The sequence below is a fragment of the Danio rerio genome, chromosome 11 (assembly GCF_049306965.1).
Source record: "Danio rerio strain Tuebingen ecotype United States chromosome 11, GRCz12tu, whole genome shotgun sequence".
NCBI classification, from domain to species: Eukaryota; Metazoa; Chordata; class Actinopteri; order Cypriniformes; family Danionidae; genus Danio; species Danio rerio.
Genome location: NC_133186.1, coordinates 3,446,511 through 3,461,842, shown reverse-complemented (window position 1 = coordinate 3,461,842; position 15,332 = coordinate 3,446,511). Strand labels below are relative to the sequence as shown.

At 37.2% G+C, this 15,332-nt stretch overlaps 1 protein-coding gene and 1 long non-coding RNA gene across 2 annotated transcripts in view; one reads left to right on the top strand and one right to left on the bottom strand.

Annotated features, from left to right (window-relative positions):
* The window catches only part of LOC141376510 (uncharacterized), a 151,091-nt gene that overhangs the window by 22,644 nt on the left and 113,115 nt on the right, over positions 1-15,332 (bottom strand). The gene's annotated exons all lie outside the window — the stretch shown is intronic.
* mcrs1 (microspherule protein 1) lies at positions 1,488-14,876 on the top strand. The gene is made up of 15 exons (NM_213273.1): positions 1,488-1,577; positions 1,802-1,861; positions 2,610-2,772; positions 2,852-2,990; positions 5,356-5,520; positions 5,600-5,709; positions 8,794-8,902; positions 9,017-9,155; positions 10,016-10,091; positions 10,971-10,999; positions 11,080-11,172; positions 11,605-11,687; positions 13,077-13,164; positions 13,545-13,672; positions 14,131-14,876. The coding sequence occupies exons 2-15, from the start codon at positions 1,852-1,854 to the stop codon at positions 14,215-14,217; spliced, it is 1,419 nt and encodes a 472-aa protein (NP_998438.1). The 5' UTR covers positions 1,488-1,577; positions 1,802-1,851; the 3' UTR covers positions 14,218-14,876.

Genomic DNA, 15,332 nt, shown 5'->3' with positions numbered 1-15,332 from the left:
TGTATAGAACGTACTTTTCTAAAGGCAGAGTAGTACGTTTAAATTGAAATGCAGTAGCTACTGATTAGTCAACGGCAGAGAGAGGGGAAGAATCGGCACAGGACCATGAGGCGGGAATCGAACTTGGGTCGCCGTGAGCACCGGAGTGCATGTGTCAACTTAAATTTTGTTTTGAACAATAAAAAAAAAAATTTGGTCTTCAAAAAATGACAAGATCATATTATTATTATTAGAAATTAGTTATGAAAACTATTGTGTTGTAAAACAAATGTCTTCTCTCCATTAAGCCACCCTCTGGAAATATTTTTAAAAGAATTAAAACGTTCACAGGAGGCTTAGGACAAATACAAACACAATTCAGGTGTTTAGAAAGAGTAGATTTTTTGTTTGACATAAAATCATCTGAAAACAACGATCTGAAAGACAAACTTATGGATGGAAAGAAAACAAAAAAAGCTATTATAATTTGTATGCTCTAAAAAAAATAATGGTGGTCTTAACCATGTTGTTCTGAATCGCGGTGGCCTTGACCGCAGGACAGCACGCAGTTAAAATAAGTCTTCTTAGATCAATAACTCTGCTAAAATACAAAAGAAAACATCACAACATTTCAGCAAACAGACACGCAGTCCCCATATTTTCCATTTTAAACTATGTAAACTAGTTTAAACCTGGAGCAGGTCCCACGTATACCAGCCTCCCGTGTTTCCCTGAGGGTCCTCAGAGCGCCATGTAGCACCCTGCCTAGCGTGCATGGGCCGCTCAACCTCAGGGAGTGCATGAGCTAACCGGGCACCAATGCGTGCCGGATTACACGGAATGTTGCACATTTTGAGCAACAAACCCCTAATATGCCCTTTCAGCTGCAACCCAGTACTGGGAAACACTCATGCGCTCTCATTCACACACATACACTATGGACAATTTAGCATACCTGAGCATGTCTTTGAACTTGAGGGGGAAACCGGAGCATCCAGAGATGCACTCCACACAGAAATGCCACACAAAACTGCTGAGGCTCGAACCAGCGACCTTCTTGCTGTGAAGCGGCAGCGCTACCCACCGCGCCACCCCAAAACTGTACATATGAATAAAATAACATGTGTAAATGAAACGATAGCATTTTGCGACTTTATGTTATTTGTAAAGTTGTGGAAAAAAGAAATAAGGATTTTGGATTTAGGTTAACGTTACTTCGTTGAATGTCCAAATTTAGACCAGCAGATGTCGCCAACATGTCGCGTCTTGATCACTTCGAAACAAACTGAATGATTTTGCGAAACAATTTCTCTAGATGAATGATCATTTCGAAAAAGCCCAGTTTCTATAATCAACAAGGTTTAAGATCATCTAAAATATTTCCAATTTACTACATCTCACTGACGTTCGGGAGTGCTTTTACTCTGAGCTTTGTTTTGCTCAGGAGCATTTCCGGTGTACACCGGAAACTCTCCAAACTCAACACAAGCTCTCAGTTAGCTTAGCTTCATCGCTTTGTTTTTATTAGTCATGTATCTTGGCTAACTGTTAATTTAAAATTTATTCGAAGTCTAATCTCACCGAAACTCATTCTAAAGGTAAGCCATACCTCTGAACTTGTTGATTTTGCCGCTTAAATGTCTTGTTATGGTGTTCGGATTTCACAACAACTGCCTCTGTTAGAGCTAATAAAGATATTTATTTATTACGGTGTACATATAACAGACAATATAGTGACACAAAACATTGTATTATTACAGCCTGCACACGTATCACACTGCCGTTTGTCATTGTGTAGTTTTGTGTTTGTGTTTTCCCGCAGTATTCATGATTCATCTGCATTCTGACTGTTAAACCGCTGATCTGGAGATCATGGAGAAAGGTTAGACAACATTAACAGCCATTAACAACACCTATATGTCTTAGATATATTATTATAAGACGCTTGAAACAATTGGCCATTCATACAAATACAAAGCTATCGATTTATTGCTTTGTTATTATTCTTTCTATTATTACTGTTGCGTTGCCACTAAACAATAATAGCAGTTATAAACATTTTTATGTGTTTTAACTAAAGCTATTTTGTAGGTTAACTAAACTTTTCAACTAAAAAATACATTTTCTGTTATATTTCTAATGGTTTTATCAGTATTCACACACACACACACACACACATATATACATATGCATATTATAGCTAGGTATCATCAGCATATAAGTGAAATGAAACTCTTAATTTGTCAAAGAGAGCGCCAATTAGTTACAATAAAATAGAAAATAAATTATTTGACTGAGGCCCTACACCATACTAATCAATTATTGTGCTCTGAAACCAGCTGTAAAACTAAAAAGTAATCTAAAAAGGTTTAAACATATTTCAAAGAGTTGAAGAAGGGGTTCAACCTAAATCAGTTTTGCGAACACTGATGGTCCTGAAGTTTTTTGTATTGATGATGTACTTTTATATACATATGTACTGTTTTAGTTTATAAAAAGCCTAACCAGAGTCTAAGGCAGCATATTATCTTTTGGCTTGACTTCTGAAACTGCAATGTTATTCTGCATTGTCTTTGTTAAATAAACCTGCTAATAAATACATAAATGATCTATATCTTATTGTGTTGCAGATGTAAAGGCGGTCGTTCCGTCTGCTGTGGGTGCAGGATCGTCAGTCGGGCCGATGGTTTCACAGAGCAGGTCAGAGGACGAGCAGTCGGCCGCTGTGAAGAGAAGTGCTGCTCAGGCCTTCAGCGGAGCAGGGCTCATCCCCAAACGCAGGAGCTCCTCTAGGTGAAGATCCATCATCTGCTTCACTGTGTGCTCTACACTTCATTGTAAAACTGAGGGGTCTCACTGTTGCTTTTTTTAGATCAATAAAGAGAAAGAAGTTTGATGATGAACTGGTTGAAAGTAGCCTCGCAAAATCTACCACTCGGGTCAAAGGCCAGCCAGTTATTGAGCCAATCAGATGCCCTGGGAGTGACCTCATGTCCAGCGACAAGAAAAAGGTACTTGAAGTTAATGTTCAATTAAGTGATGCAGTGATTTTTTGAAGTAAATTGGCTTTTTTTGATACTGACTTTACTTATAAAAAAATGTATTACACTATATAGATAAAGTCAAAATTATCAAATCAAATCACTTTTATTGTCACATCATCATCAGCAGCATGTGTGCTATGATGAGTGAAAAGCTTAGGTGCTGGCTCCAGACAGTACTAAATACAGAGGTTGCTAATACAATGACAGTGCAAATACAGACAGTGCAAAATACAACAGCATACTCCCCCCCCCCCCATGCAAAAAAAGGACAATGTAGGATTGTCAGTGATATTTACAATGAAAAGGTGTCCACGTAGTTGTAGGCAGTGTTGTTTCAAGTATGGATTGGAGTCACTGATAATTCTCTTGGCTTTCCTCATGCACCGCCTGGTGTAGATGTCCTGGAGGGAGGGAAGCTCACCTCCTTCTACGCGTCCAGCAGTTTGAACAATCCTATGTAGGCCTTTGCGATTGCTGATGGTGCTATTTCCATACCAGGTGGTGATGCAGGTGAAGAGCGAGCGGGGGATGTGGGGGCTCATTCGCCCTCCTGTGAATTTTTGTTCGTTTTCAAATATTTCCTGAATGAGCAAGTCATTTTTCACAGTATTTCCTATAACACTTTTCTGGAGAACGTCTGATTTGTTTTATTTGTAATCTGAGTGCTCAAAATCAAAATGCTGAGAAAATGGCCCCGATGAAGTTCTTTGCTGTGCATATTACTAATCAAATATTTCAAACTAATCAAGTTTTGGTATATTTATTTACGAAAGTTTACAAAATGTATTCATGAATCTTGATCTTTAATATTAGAGTAATTTTTGGCATGAAAGAAAATTTTCATTTTAACCAGGGGTGCCCAAACTTTTTTCTATAGAGGGCAAAAACCAAACTTTATTGAGGGCTGTGGGCCAAATATATACCAAATCAAATATACCAAAGAGGAATTTCCTTATTTATTCTGATATATATATATATATATATATATATATATATATATATATATATATATATATATATATATATATACAGTTGAAGTCAGAATTATTAGCCCCCTTTTGATTTTTTTTCTTTTTTTAAATATTTCCCAAATGATGTTTAACAGAGCAAGGAAATTTTCACAGTATGTCTGATAATATTTTTTCTTCTGGAGAAAGTCTTATTTGTTTTATTTCAGCAAGAATAAAAGCCGTTTTAAATTTTTTTAAAGCCATTTTTGGGACAAAATTATTAGCCTCTTTAAGCTATTTTTTTTTCGATAGTCTACAGAACAAACCATCGTTATACAATAGCTTGCCTAATTACCCTAACCTGCCTAGTTTACCTAATTAACCTAGTTAAGCCTTTAAATGTCACTTTAAGCTGTATAGAAGTGTCTTGAAAAATATTAAGTAAAATATTATTTACTGTCATCATGACAAAGATAAAATAAATCAGTTATTAGAAATAGGTTTTTAAAACTATTATGCTTAGAAATGTGCTGAAACAATCTTCCTTCCATTAAACAGAAATTGGGGAAAAAATAAACAGGGGCGCTAATAATACAGGGGGGCTAATAATTCTGACTTCAACTGTATATATATATATATATATATATATATATATATATATATATAAAACTAGAAAATTTTGCTTTAAATCCTATTACCTAACGCAGTTTCATTTTTAACATTTTATAATGAACTTATTACAGTATAACATTAGCAGTTCCATTCATAACACAATGGAGTTCAATGCAGAATACATTAGTTGAGCTGTTTGCAGATGACTTGTGCATTGTCCTCTATCCATCTCCTCTTAAAAGTCTTCATTTACAACATTTTATTGAAACATTCATTTTCAGTTGGCTTTTTTGTAGCTCAGCAATAAAACAAAGAAACCAAAGGTTATGTTAGATTCAAAAGGACGATTACTGTCAGAAGCATTCGCTTGAAGGCATTTGTTGGAGACATACTCGTTACACAAACCCATTAAATCGCATCTCAGCAGCGTTTATTTGAGAGCACGCAAGAAAATCTGCGCTTAAGCGGCGTATATTTGCGTGTGTGCAAGAAGTTTTGTGCATGAACAGAAAAAAACGGCACGAAAGCAAAGAGATTTTTATGCTCGTATTACATGAATGCGCTCTCGACTTGTAATACTGAGCTCATGACATTTATCATTGAAATAATGCCATAGGTAGTTGCAAGGTCTGTGTAAAAGGCCTGCCGCCACAGCTGGACAAAATCCCAGTGGAAACGCTGTATTATATCAAAACAAACTTTTATTTTAGATGTGATTAATCTTCGCCCATCACTAATTACAATATGAATATCATCTGTCTGAACCCCAGGGTTTGAAGTCTGCTAGCTCTCTGACGCCGCCTCTTACCATGGTGATCGCTCCTTCATCGATGACTAAACGCATGAAAAAGAACAAGCAGCCGCTGCAGATCACCAAAGACCTGGGCCGCTGGAAGCCCACCGATGACCTGCTGCTCATCAATGCTGTCTTACAGGTCAGATCTCTGGTGCTGTTTCTAGAAGATCAGCTGTGGAGGAGTGAACTCAACTCAAGTGCATGTCCTTTATGTTCAGACCACAGATCTGACGTCAGTTCATCTGGGGGTGAAGTTCAGCTGTCGCTTTACGCTGCGGGAGATCCAGGAGCGATGGTACGCTCTGCTGTACGATCCTGTCATATCAAAGTAAGTCTTTCACTCATGTCATCATTCTTGTTGAGTTGTAGGTCCTGATTAACATATTACAGTAATAGTTCATCATGGGTTAATAATGATTTGAACTATTATTGTTATTGCCCACAAGTCTTTCCAAATCCCAATAACACATTGATTACAAAAAATACAAACAACAGAAATTCAAGAATGACAATATTTGGCTCTTTTTCTGTAGTTATTGCAACCAATTAGTGTTGGAAGAGACACGTTTATTTTAACAATACTGATGCTAACATGCACATAAGACAACAAAGTGTATTTTGGGTTTAATTTATATCCATATTTTAACAATGTAAATGGCCCTTAGCCTTACTTCATCCTTTTAATATAATATATAATTTATATAATGTAATTTAGATAATGTAGTTAATATTTAGTCAGTTTATTTATACCTTATGAAAAAAATGAAATTTTTATACAATATAAATGTCTAATAGATATTTAATTTAGTTATTTTTCACAAATACTACAAAATGGTTACAGAACAGAACTGAGAGCAGATTTGTACCTTTTGTTTTAATGATAACTGTTCATTTTAATTATTGCTAATTGAGCTATTTTTTAGGTTTGTATAAATTATAGTCTGTTTTTGCTGTATTGAGCTTTTTTTAACTATCTGCATGATTTATGTATTAAACATTTAAACAATTCCTTTTTTATTTAGAAATAATGCATCACATTGGTGTGAAGATTACATTTTATGAATTTATATAGAAAGTATCTTAAATAGCTAAAACTAAAAATAACGTCTTTTAGTTCTGGTTTGTTAGGATATGACTATTTGGCTGGGATATAATTAACATCTGAAGGTTCAAAATTATCTAAATACTACACAGCAAATTCTTTTAATTGAACAATATTCATAGCAAAAAGAAATAACAGCTATAATGTACTGTAACATTCACAATAATTCAACTTAAAACATTATAAATTCCATATAAATTAAGGTGAAACTTAATGCATCAATGAGAAATACATTTTACAAATGCTTTCTTTATTTGGTACCAATGTGTTTGTTTTGCTTAATATTATTCTGTAAATAGCAACATGTTTCGGAGGATAAAAATGCACAAATACTTATTAAAAAGCACAAACTACACAAGGCATTCGTTACTTCATGAAACACAATTCAAGAGTGGTTAAATAATTTTATACGGCATTTATGTTATGGAAAAAATTAGATTTTCCCTTTGCTTTCAAATGAATGTATTCAGAAATATCTGGAACAAATGGACTGAATATATAAGATTACTCTGTTCAGATTTTGTAGAATCATAAAATAATGCAACTTGTTTTTAATATGCAAGGTACGCATTTTCTAATTTAACAACCAGTATGCTTTCTCTCACAGTCTCCTCTTCAGACTAAGAACAATGATTTAATATTATTTAATACAGAGTTTAACTCTGTGTATATCTGACCATCCCTCCGAACAGTGTAAAATTTGTTATTAATATTGTTTACATTATTATTTTATTGTTATTATTTACTTTGTTTAATTTTTTTATGTTGTGTTTTGTTACTTTCTGTTATCTATAACTAGAGTAAAAGTATTGACAGTGAAAAATGTATCCTCTTAAGCTGAAATAGTGTATTGGTTATGCTGCTAAGCTAAATAAACTCTCTTCTCTGAAAGAGTGTGGAATTACCGTATAGGTCAGTAAATAATGACAGAAGTTTCTATTTCAATGAAGTGTGTTTTGGTATGTCTTAAGTGTTTTGGGTCACACTTAAAATAAGGTTTCATTAGTGAATGGATTTCTGACATGAGCTAAGAATGAACAATACTTGTACAGCATTTATTAATCATCATTCAACATTTACTAATGTTTTATTAACATCTGACGTCTTGCTTGTTATCATTAGTTAAAAGTTCACAAAACCCTCAAGTACTTTTTTGAGATTTGAACAGATGTGTGTGTGTTGAGCATCAGTTAAGACAATATTAGCAGCTGTCAGCTTTAATTGTGGGAAAAACTGGAAAATTTTGTCAGCTCAGTTCAGCTTCTGGGTTTAAAATTGTTTTTGGGGCGGATCAAAATCGTAGACGTAGCGCAGAACTGCAAGTGCAAGATTGACGCGTCGGTTTCTCATTATTATTCATAGCAGAGTTTTCTTATCCTATGAGAAGAGCCGGCTTCTTAATTATTCATGACTGCACGTGCTTTCCGAAGGTAAGGCAGGCCTGCCAGTGCCAAGCTGTGGACAGCGTCCATGGAATCACAGCACGCAGTATTTAGCTGTTCATGAAGGGTCGTATGTGCTTGCTTTCATGATCCACGGGGTTTGTTGCATGTTTTTCCCTGCAATCCTGTCTGGGCCGATGCAGCAAAGCTGTTTGTGTGCAGCGAGCGTTTTTGTCGGGAGAGCAGTACGAGAATTGGAGAATGGTGGACGTTGTCTTTTGTCAGGAGTTCATTCACATTTAGACACATCGCCGTGCTGCTGTGTTCGCCTAAATCCTCTTGATGACCAACAGGGCTAATGGTTAACATAGACAGGGCAAAAGACCTGCTGCACTGAGTCTGCATTCAGACGCGGGGATCGAGGGAGAATCCTCATTTATAGTGTTTATATGAACACGCTTATCTTTATAATGATATAAATTGTGGTTATATATGAAATTACAAATAACAAACGTAGCAGGACATTAAATTACTGTTTATTTCTTTGCATTTTAACTCTGTAAACTATAAAATCACGCGTCTCCTCACGGTTTGTGTCTCATCTTGTGAGCTAACTGACAGCAGTTGTTCGCTCCCCTCCTTCTCCCCTGCTGGCCACGCCCACTCCTGCCCTTTTTCATGGAGCTCCACCCCCATTATGATGCATCTTTTGAAAAAATTCTGAGATAGACCTGAACCGAAAGTGCGGGGTGTCATGACCATTAAGTTAATGCACCGTGAGTTAACATGAACTAATATACTATTAGCTAACATGAACAAATGTCAAAGGCATTTACAAAGGCAAAGGTTATTGTTTGTTCATGTTAGAAAATGCATTAACTAATACTACCTCATTGTAAAGTGTTACCATGTTTTGTGTGTTACTCAGGCTCGCGTGGCAGGCCATGAGACAGCTCCATCCAGAGGCCATCGCAGCCATTCAGAGTAAAGCTCTTTTCAGTCAGGCGGAAGAAGCCCTGCTCGCCAAGATCACCTCAGTGAGACTCTCGTTCAGAAAGCAGACCAGCGTTAATGAAAGCAAATATATGACAATAAGCGCTTTCTTGATGTTATTCATTTCGATTTGATCATCTCTTTCTGTTTGTGAGCAGAACAGTCAGCCGAAGCTGGACGTCTTTCAGGATTTGCTGAACAAGCACCCAAATGTGTTTTACCCATCACGCACTGCTAAGAACCTGCTGGTGCACTGGCAGCTCCTGAAGCAGTACTATTTACTGGAGGATCAGAGCGGTGAGATTGCCGTCATCTCTTACTTTTGTCTGTAGGGATGCACCCATAGGATATTTTTTGTAATTTCAGCAAAAGAACTTTCAGCTGAATCTAATGCCGATATTGCTTAATTGCATTGAGAACTAACTAGTGGCTGACGTTTCTGCTTCACTGCCACTTAGGGTGCTTTCACACCTACACTTTTGTTTCGGAACGTATCTCGTTTGCCCAGTTAGCGCGGTTCGATTGGCATATGTGAACAGGGCAATCGCGCTCTGTTCCGCGCCAAAGTAATCGCTCCGAGATCGCTTGAATGAGGTGGTCTCGGCTCGATTGAAACGAACCCTGGAGCGGTTCGATTGCAGTGAGAAAGCGATCCGATCCGAGCGCGGTTATATCACAGTGTTTTATGGATATGTAATAGGCTTACGGCTATATGAAGAGAGAATTATGAGTAGGGCGGGAAGTTTCGCGAGTCTCCGGATGCCCACAAACGAGTGATGATCTCCCGGTAATCTTGCGTCTCTCTCCCAGTCCTCAAATAGGCATCGTCGCGCACCCTTCTCACCCCTCCCCACCGCATCTCTCCTCAGACACGTCGCGCGCGCACCCTGTCAATCACCACCAAACCACCACCTCTCCTGACAGCTGAGCGGGACGCTGCAAAATAAACCCTGACACTCTGACCAATGTAAGGAGAGTTTACTCACACGTGACTTGTTTTAGCTCTTTTGGTCCAATTAGAAACTTTGCAGTGTGAAAGCGAACCGCTTCAAGAGCAAAGAGCAACAATGTAACAACTGTAATCTCTGTTTCAGAACAACTGAATCGATTCACAGGTGTGAAAGCACCCTTACACATTTGATTTGCTTGGTTTACAGTTCAGCCCCTGCCTAAAGGAGAGCAGGTGCTCAACTTCTCTGATGCGGAGCAGGTGGTTGATGATGCCAAACTCAAGTAAGTAGACAGAATTTTTATTTCTATAATGTGCTATCGGGTCAAATAATAGCAGGTGACACAGCTGACGCAGCCTTTATGTTTGAATTTAAATATGCTGTGATTTTCCGCCAAGGCAACCCAATGTGGTGAACTATTATTGGGTAAATTGTCTGGTTAGAGAGGACGAAACACAGACCACACATGTTCAAAGGAGAATATCTGACTTTATCATTGTTTTTTAGATCAATATGTTAATTTAGGCGACGCAGTGGCACAGTAGTTCGAGCCTCGGCTCAGTTGGCGTTTCTGTGTGGAGTTTGCATGTTCTCCCTGCGTTCGCATGGGTTTCCTCCGGGTGCTCCGGTTTCCCCCACAGTCCAAAGACATGCGGTACAGGTGAATTGGGTAGGCTAAATTGTCCGTAGTGAGTGTGTGTGTAAATGAGTGTATGTGAATGTTTCCCAGAGATGGGTTGCGGCTGGAAGAGCATCTGCTGTGTAAAAACTTGCTGGATAAGTTGGCGGTTCATTCCGCTGTGGCGACCCTGATTGTTAAAGGGACTAAGCCGACAAGAAAATAACTGAATGAATGTTAATTTAGCATGTTTTCCTAAATATCAGCAAATATATGGTATTTAAATGCTTTAAAAGTGTACATACAGCACCTTTAAGTTGTACCGGGACGAATGGCATTGTAGAGAGACAGAAAAAAATGCCTACAAGTTGTACTATAATTTTATTCAGAGATAAATGCTTGCAAATTTTGCAATTGTATTGTGGCCTGAATAAATACACAATCCATACAGCACTTCCATACAGCTGTATTTGTGTCCCAAACACTCCCCTGCAGCTTTTTTATTATTGTGTCTCTCATCTGGTGTTTTTTCTTGTTTATCAGGGACAGCAGAGATGAAGTCTTAGAGCACGGTGAGTTATTTCATCCATCCTGCTGTTCATTTTTAAATATTACAACACACATGGTGAAGTATGTTTTGTGTTTCCTGCAGAGCTGATGATCGCAGACCGACACCAGAAGCGTGAGATCAGACAGCTGGAGCAGGAGCTTCCTCGCTGGCAGGTGTTAGTGGACAGTATCACAGGTCGGATGTTTGCTCCAGTGTATTATATTTGAATATTTTATTTATCATGGATATGAAAATCAATTCACCTTTATTTCTCCAGCGCTTTTACAATGTAGATTGTGTCAAGCAGCATAACATAGAAGTTCTAGTGAAATGAAACCGTGTCAGTCCAGTTTTCAGTGTTGAAGTTTAGTTTAGTTCAGTTCCGTCTGGTTTAATTTTTCTGCTGAAAGTCCAAACACTGAAGAGCAAATCCATCGATGTGCAGCTTCACAAACCAAGCAAGCCAGTGGCGAGGAACAAGCTTCACCAATTGACGGAAAAAACCTTGAGAGAAACCAGGCTCAGTTGGGCTCGACCATTTCTCCTCTGGCCAAACGTCTTGTGCAGAGCTGCAGTCTAGGCGATGAGTTTGATTGTTTCAGTGATGGTGTGATGTCATTATTTCAGGCATGAACTCACCGGACTTTGATAATCAGACGCTGGCAGCTTTGCGTGGACGAATGGTCCGATATCTGATGAGATCCAGAGAGGTCAGTGAACTCGTGCTTCAATCAACACAGGAATAGTGTAGGAATGGAATTGCTGGAATATCATGTGATTTTAGAGGGTCTATTCCAGACATTGAAAGTCAAGGAGTTTTATACATTTTTGTCCAAGACACTGAATATCAGGGATTTTTGTTCGTCTTTTAAAAATATATCTCCCATTTATCAAAATATTTGATTATTGTGGTCTAAATTTACTGATTTGGAAGATAATTTTTGCAAAATCTACCTCAATTTGTGCAGCATTTCTTTGTGTTGTTTTGCTGTAAAAGTATACACAAATTTACAGATTTTAGTCATGTTTCAGCAATTATTATTATTTATTTTATTTTTTTTATTTTTTTATTATTAATTATTTATTTATTTATTTTATTTGTGTACTTTATCTCTAATGACCTCTGCTATATTGTGAGGAAAATCTCACTATCTACTTTTTGTGAAGGGATAGTATTTGTTGTGTTCATATTGTCTAGATAATTATTCAAGTCAAATCAAGTGTGGAGTACCTCAAGGTTCCATTCTTAGACCTATTCTGTTTTGCTTATATCTGCTTCCGTTAGGGTCTATTTGTAGAAAGTATGGGATTTCATTTCATCTTTATGCAGATGACGCACAGCTTTATTTGTCCTTGAAATGGAAAGATACTGGGTCCATAACACCATTGTTGGACTGTCTTAAAGACATTAAATCTTGGTTGGCACAAATTGTGCCAAAATACTTTTTAATGTGCAATGAAGAAAAGACAGAAGTGGGCAACTCAGGATTGTCTGGATCTTGGTGTGGTAAATCCTTTTGAGAAACCTAATGTAAAAAACCTGGGTGTTATCATGGATAGTGACTTCAAACTGGATAAACAGATTAATTCGGTAATTAAAGCTCGTTTTTTTCCAGTTGAGAAAATTATCTAAATTAAAGTCTTTTTTGTCTTTTAACGACTTTGAAAGGGTTATACATATTTTTATCTCGACTCGGCTAGATTTTTGTAATGCCCTCTATGTAAGATCTTAGTTTTGGTGTTTAAATGCCTAAATGGACTTTTGGCTGTTCCATGTGCAAGGTTAAAAACCAGGGGGGGACCGTTCCTTTGCAGTGCTGGCCCCCAAACTTTGGAATAGTTTCCCTCTCCGTGTTAGGCAGGCCGCAACCCTTTCTGTTTTTAAATCTGGTCTTAAAACCCATTTTTACTCTTTGTCTTTTAATACCATATGAGAGTCATGTGTCTGTTGTGTTAAATGGTGTATGTGTACAACACTTTGGTAAGCACTTGTTGTTTTAAACACACGCTTTATAAATAAACTTTGTCTTGACTTGAGATAATTAGTTAATGTGATGCGGTGTTCATGTGGTTTCAATAAACACTTTGGCATGTTTCAGATCACACTTGGCCGTGCTACTAAAGACAAGCAGATAGATGTCGATCTGTCTTTGGAAGGACCGGCATGGAAGATCTCCAGAAAACAAGGTCGGACAGTGTAAAGTGCTTCATTTACAACCCCTTTTCCTCTCCTCTTTTATATTTACAGATTTAGCTGTTGTCTTTATCTTTAAAGAAATCTCATAAAAGAACAAGAGTATGGTTCTCAGTCTATTCTATAAATAAATTCATTCTTTATAGTGTGCAAATTTTTTATTCTCATTATTGAAAGACTATTATGCTCTTTTTACGGCTCTTAATGTGTTTCAGTCCACAATGAGTGATATTTCTGTTACTTTGGTTGTTAGATTAACATTGACACTGACAGCAGACTGTCACTTAATGCTCTGATTCACATCTGATGTTCTCCCAACTGGACTTTTAAATGGCCTTTTCAAGTAGATCAAATTGTTTGTTTTTGACTCCAGGAATCATTAAACTGAAAAACAATGGAGATTTCTTCATTGCCAATGAAGGCCGGAGGCCTATTTATATCGATGGACGACCAGTTTTATCTGGAAACAAGTGGAAACTCAATAACAACTCTGTGATGGAAGTAAGTATACATCACTCACTGGATCAATATTTACAAAATATAGCTTAGAAAAAAATAATGTTTTGCTGCATTTAGACTAAAGGCTGGTTTATACTTCTGCATCTGCACCTTTTTTTTTTTTACAAAATGCTAACGGTCTAATCCGATTGAATTTATTATGCTAAGCTAAGCTAACAGTGGCCTCGCCACAACAAGATATCAGCTGAATGGATTGAATCCTCTTAGACCGTTTGCATTTCATTTAAAAAAAAAAAAAAGTTTTTTTGATTTTCCTGTTTTTCCTAAAATGAGTTTAAAAACTAAAAAGTGGAGTTTTCCTTTAAGCAAAAAAGTGATAGCATTACATCAGAAGGTCTCTAAAATAAAACAAAAAAAAATCTATGATTGCTTTTGCATGGTCAGAACAGTCATTCGTTATTTTCTGGAAGGCTGTGCTGACCTGTGTTCGTTTTCTCCAGATTGCAGGTCTACGCTTTGTGTTTCTGATCAATCAGGAGTTGATTTCTCTCATTAAAGCTGAAGCTGCGAAGATGAACCAGCCGTGATGGAAAAAACCCACCAGTTCACTTTCCATTAAATCTGTAAACGAGACAGGAGATGAACTGTAATATCTCTTTACCTCTGACCAGAAGAAGAAGACCTTCAGCACAGCAAACAACTGAGCCCAGATCTGTTCACAGTGGAGGAAAACCAGGCAGAGAGTCAATATGCCGGTCACTAAAGGCTCATTCAGACAGAAAGATGTGTGTGGGGTAGGATTGTTGTTTTCAGGTCGTGTGTTTTGTTAAATTGTATATTTTGGTTTGTTTGTAATTAAATCTCAGTTAAGCTTGTATTGTCCGATATAAGACAGTATGCTAATATTCTGCCAAGACAGAACTAGTGTAAATATATTCATGGATTAAAACAGAGCAGTGTTTTAACAGTGGTGTTGTTCTTCGTGGTTCTGTTTGATTTCAGCAACATGGTAAGTGTTTAGAGTAAAAAGCTGATTTTCTTACGCTGTGTAATTTTATTCTGCCTGAATTGCTAACGGTCTAATCCGATTCAATTCGATATGCTAAGCTAAGTCAAAAGTGAGCACACCAGAAGAAAAAATCAGATGAATGAATTCCAAAATGGTCAACAATTGTTGTTCTTCATGGTTCTGTTTGATTTCAGCAACATGTTAAGACTTTTTAGAGTAAAATAGCTGATTCTCGTGCGCTGTGTAATTTTATTTTGTCTGAAATGCTAACGGTCTAATCCGATTCAATCCATTATGCTAAGCTAAGCCAAAAGTGAGCACACTAGAAGAAGAAATCGGCTGAAAGGATTCAGAAATGATCAACAATTGTTGTCCTTCGTGGTTCTGTTTGATTTTAGCAACATGTTAAGACTTTTTAGAGTAAAAAGAGCTGATTCTCGTGCGCTGTGTAATTTTATTTTGTCTGAAATGCTAACGGTCTAATCCGATTCAATTCATTATGCTAAGCTAACCCAAAAGTGAGCACACCAAAAGAAGAAATCGGCTGCATAGATTCAAAAATGGTCAACAACTCTTGTGCTTCGTGGCTGTTTCGTTTTAGCAATATTGAAGCTGATTCTCGCGCGCTGTGTAATTGAGACATGAAATGGCTTTTTTATTTATTATTTTTTTTTTAACAAAATGCTAATGGTC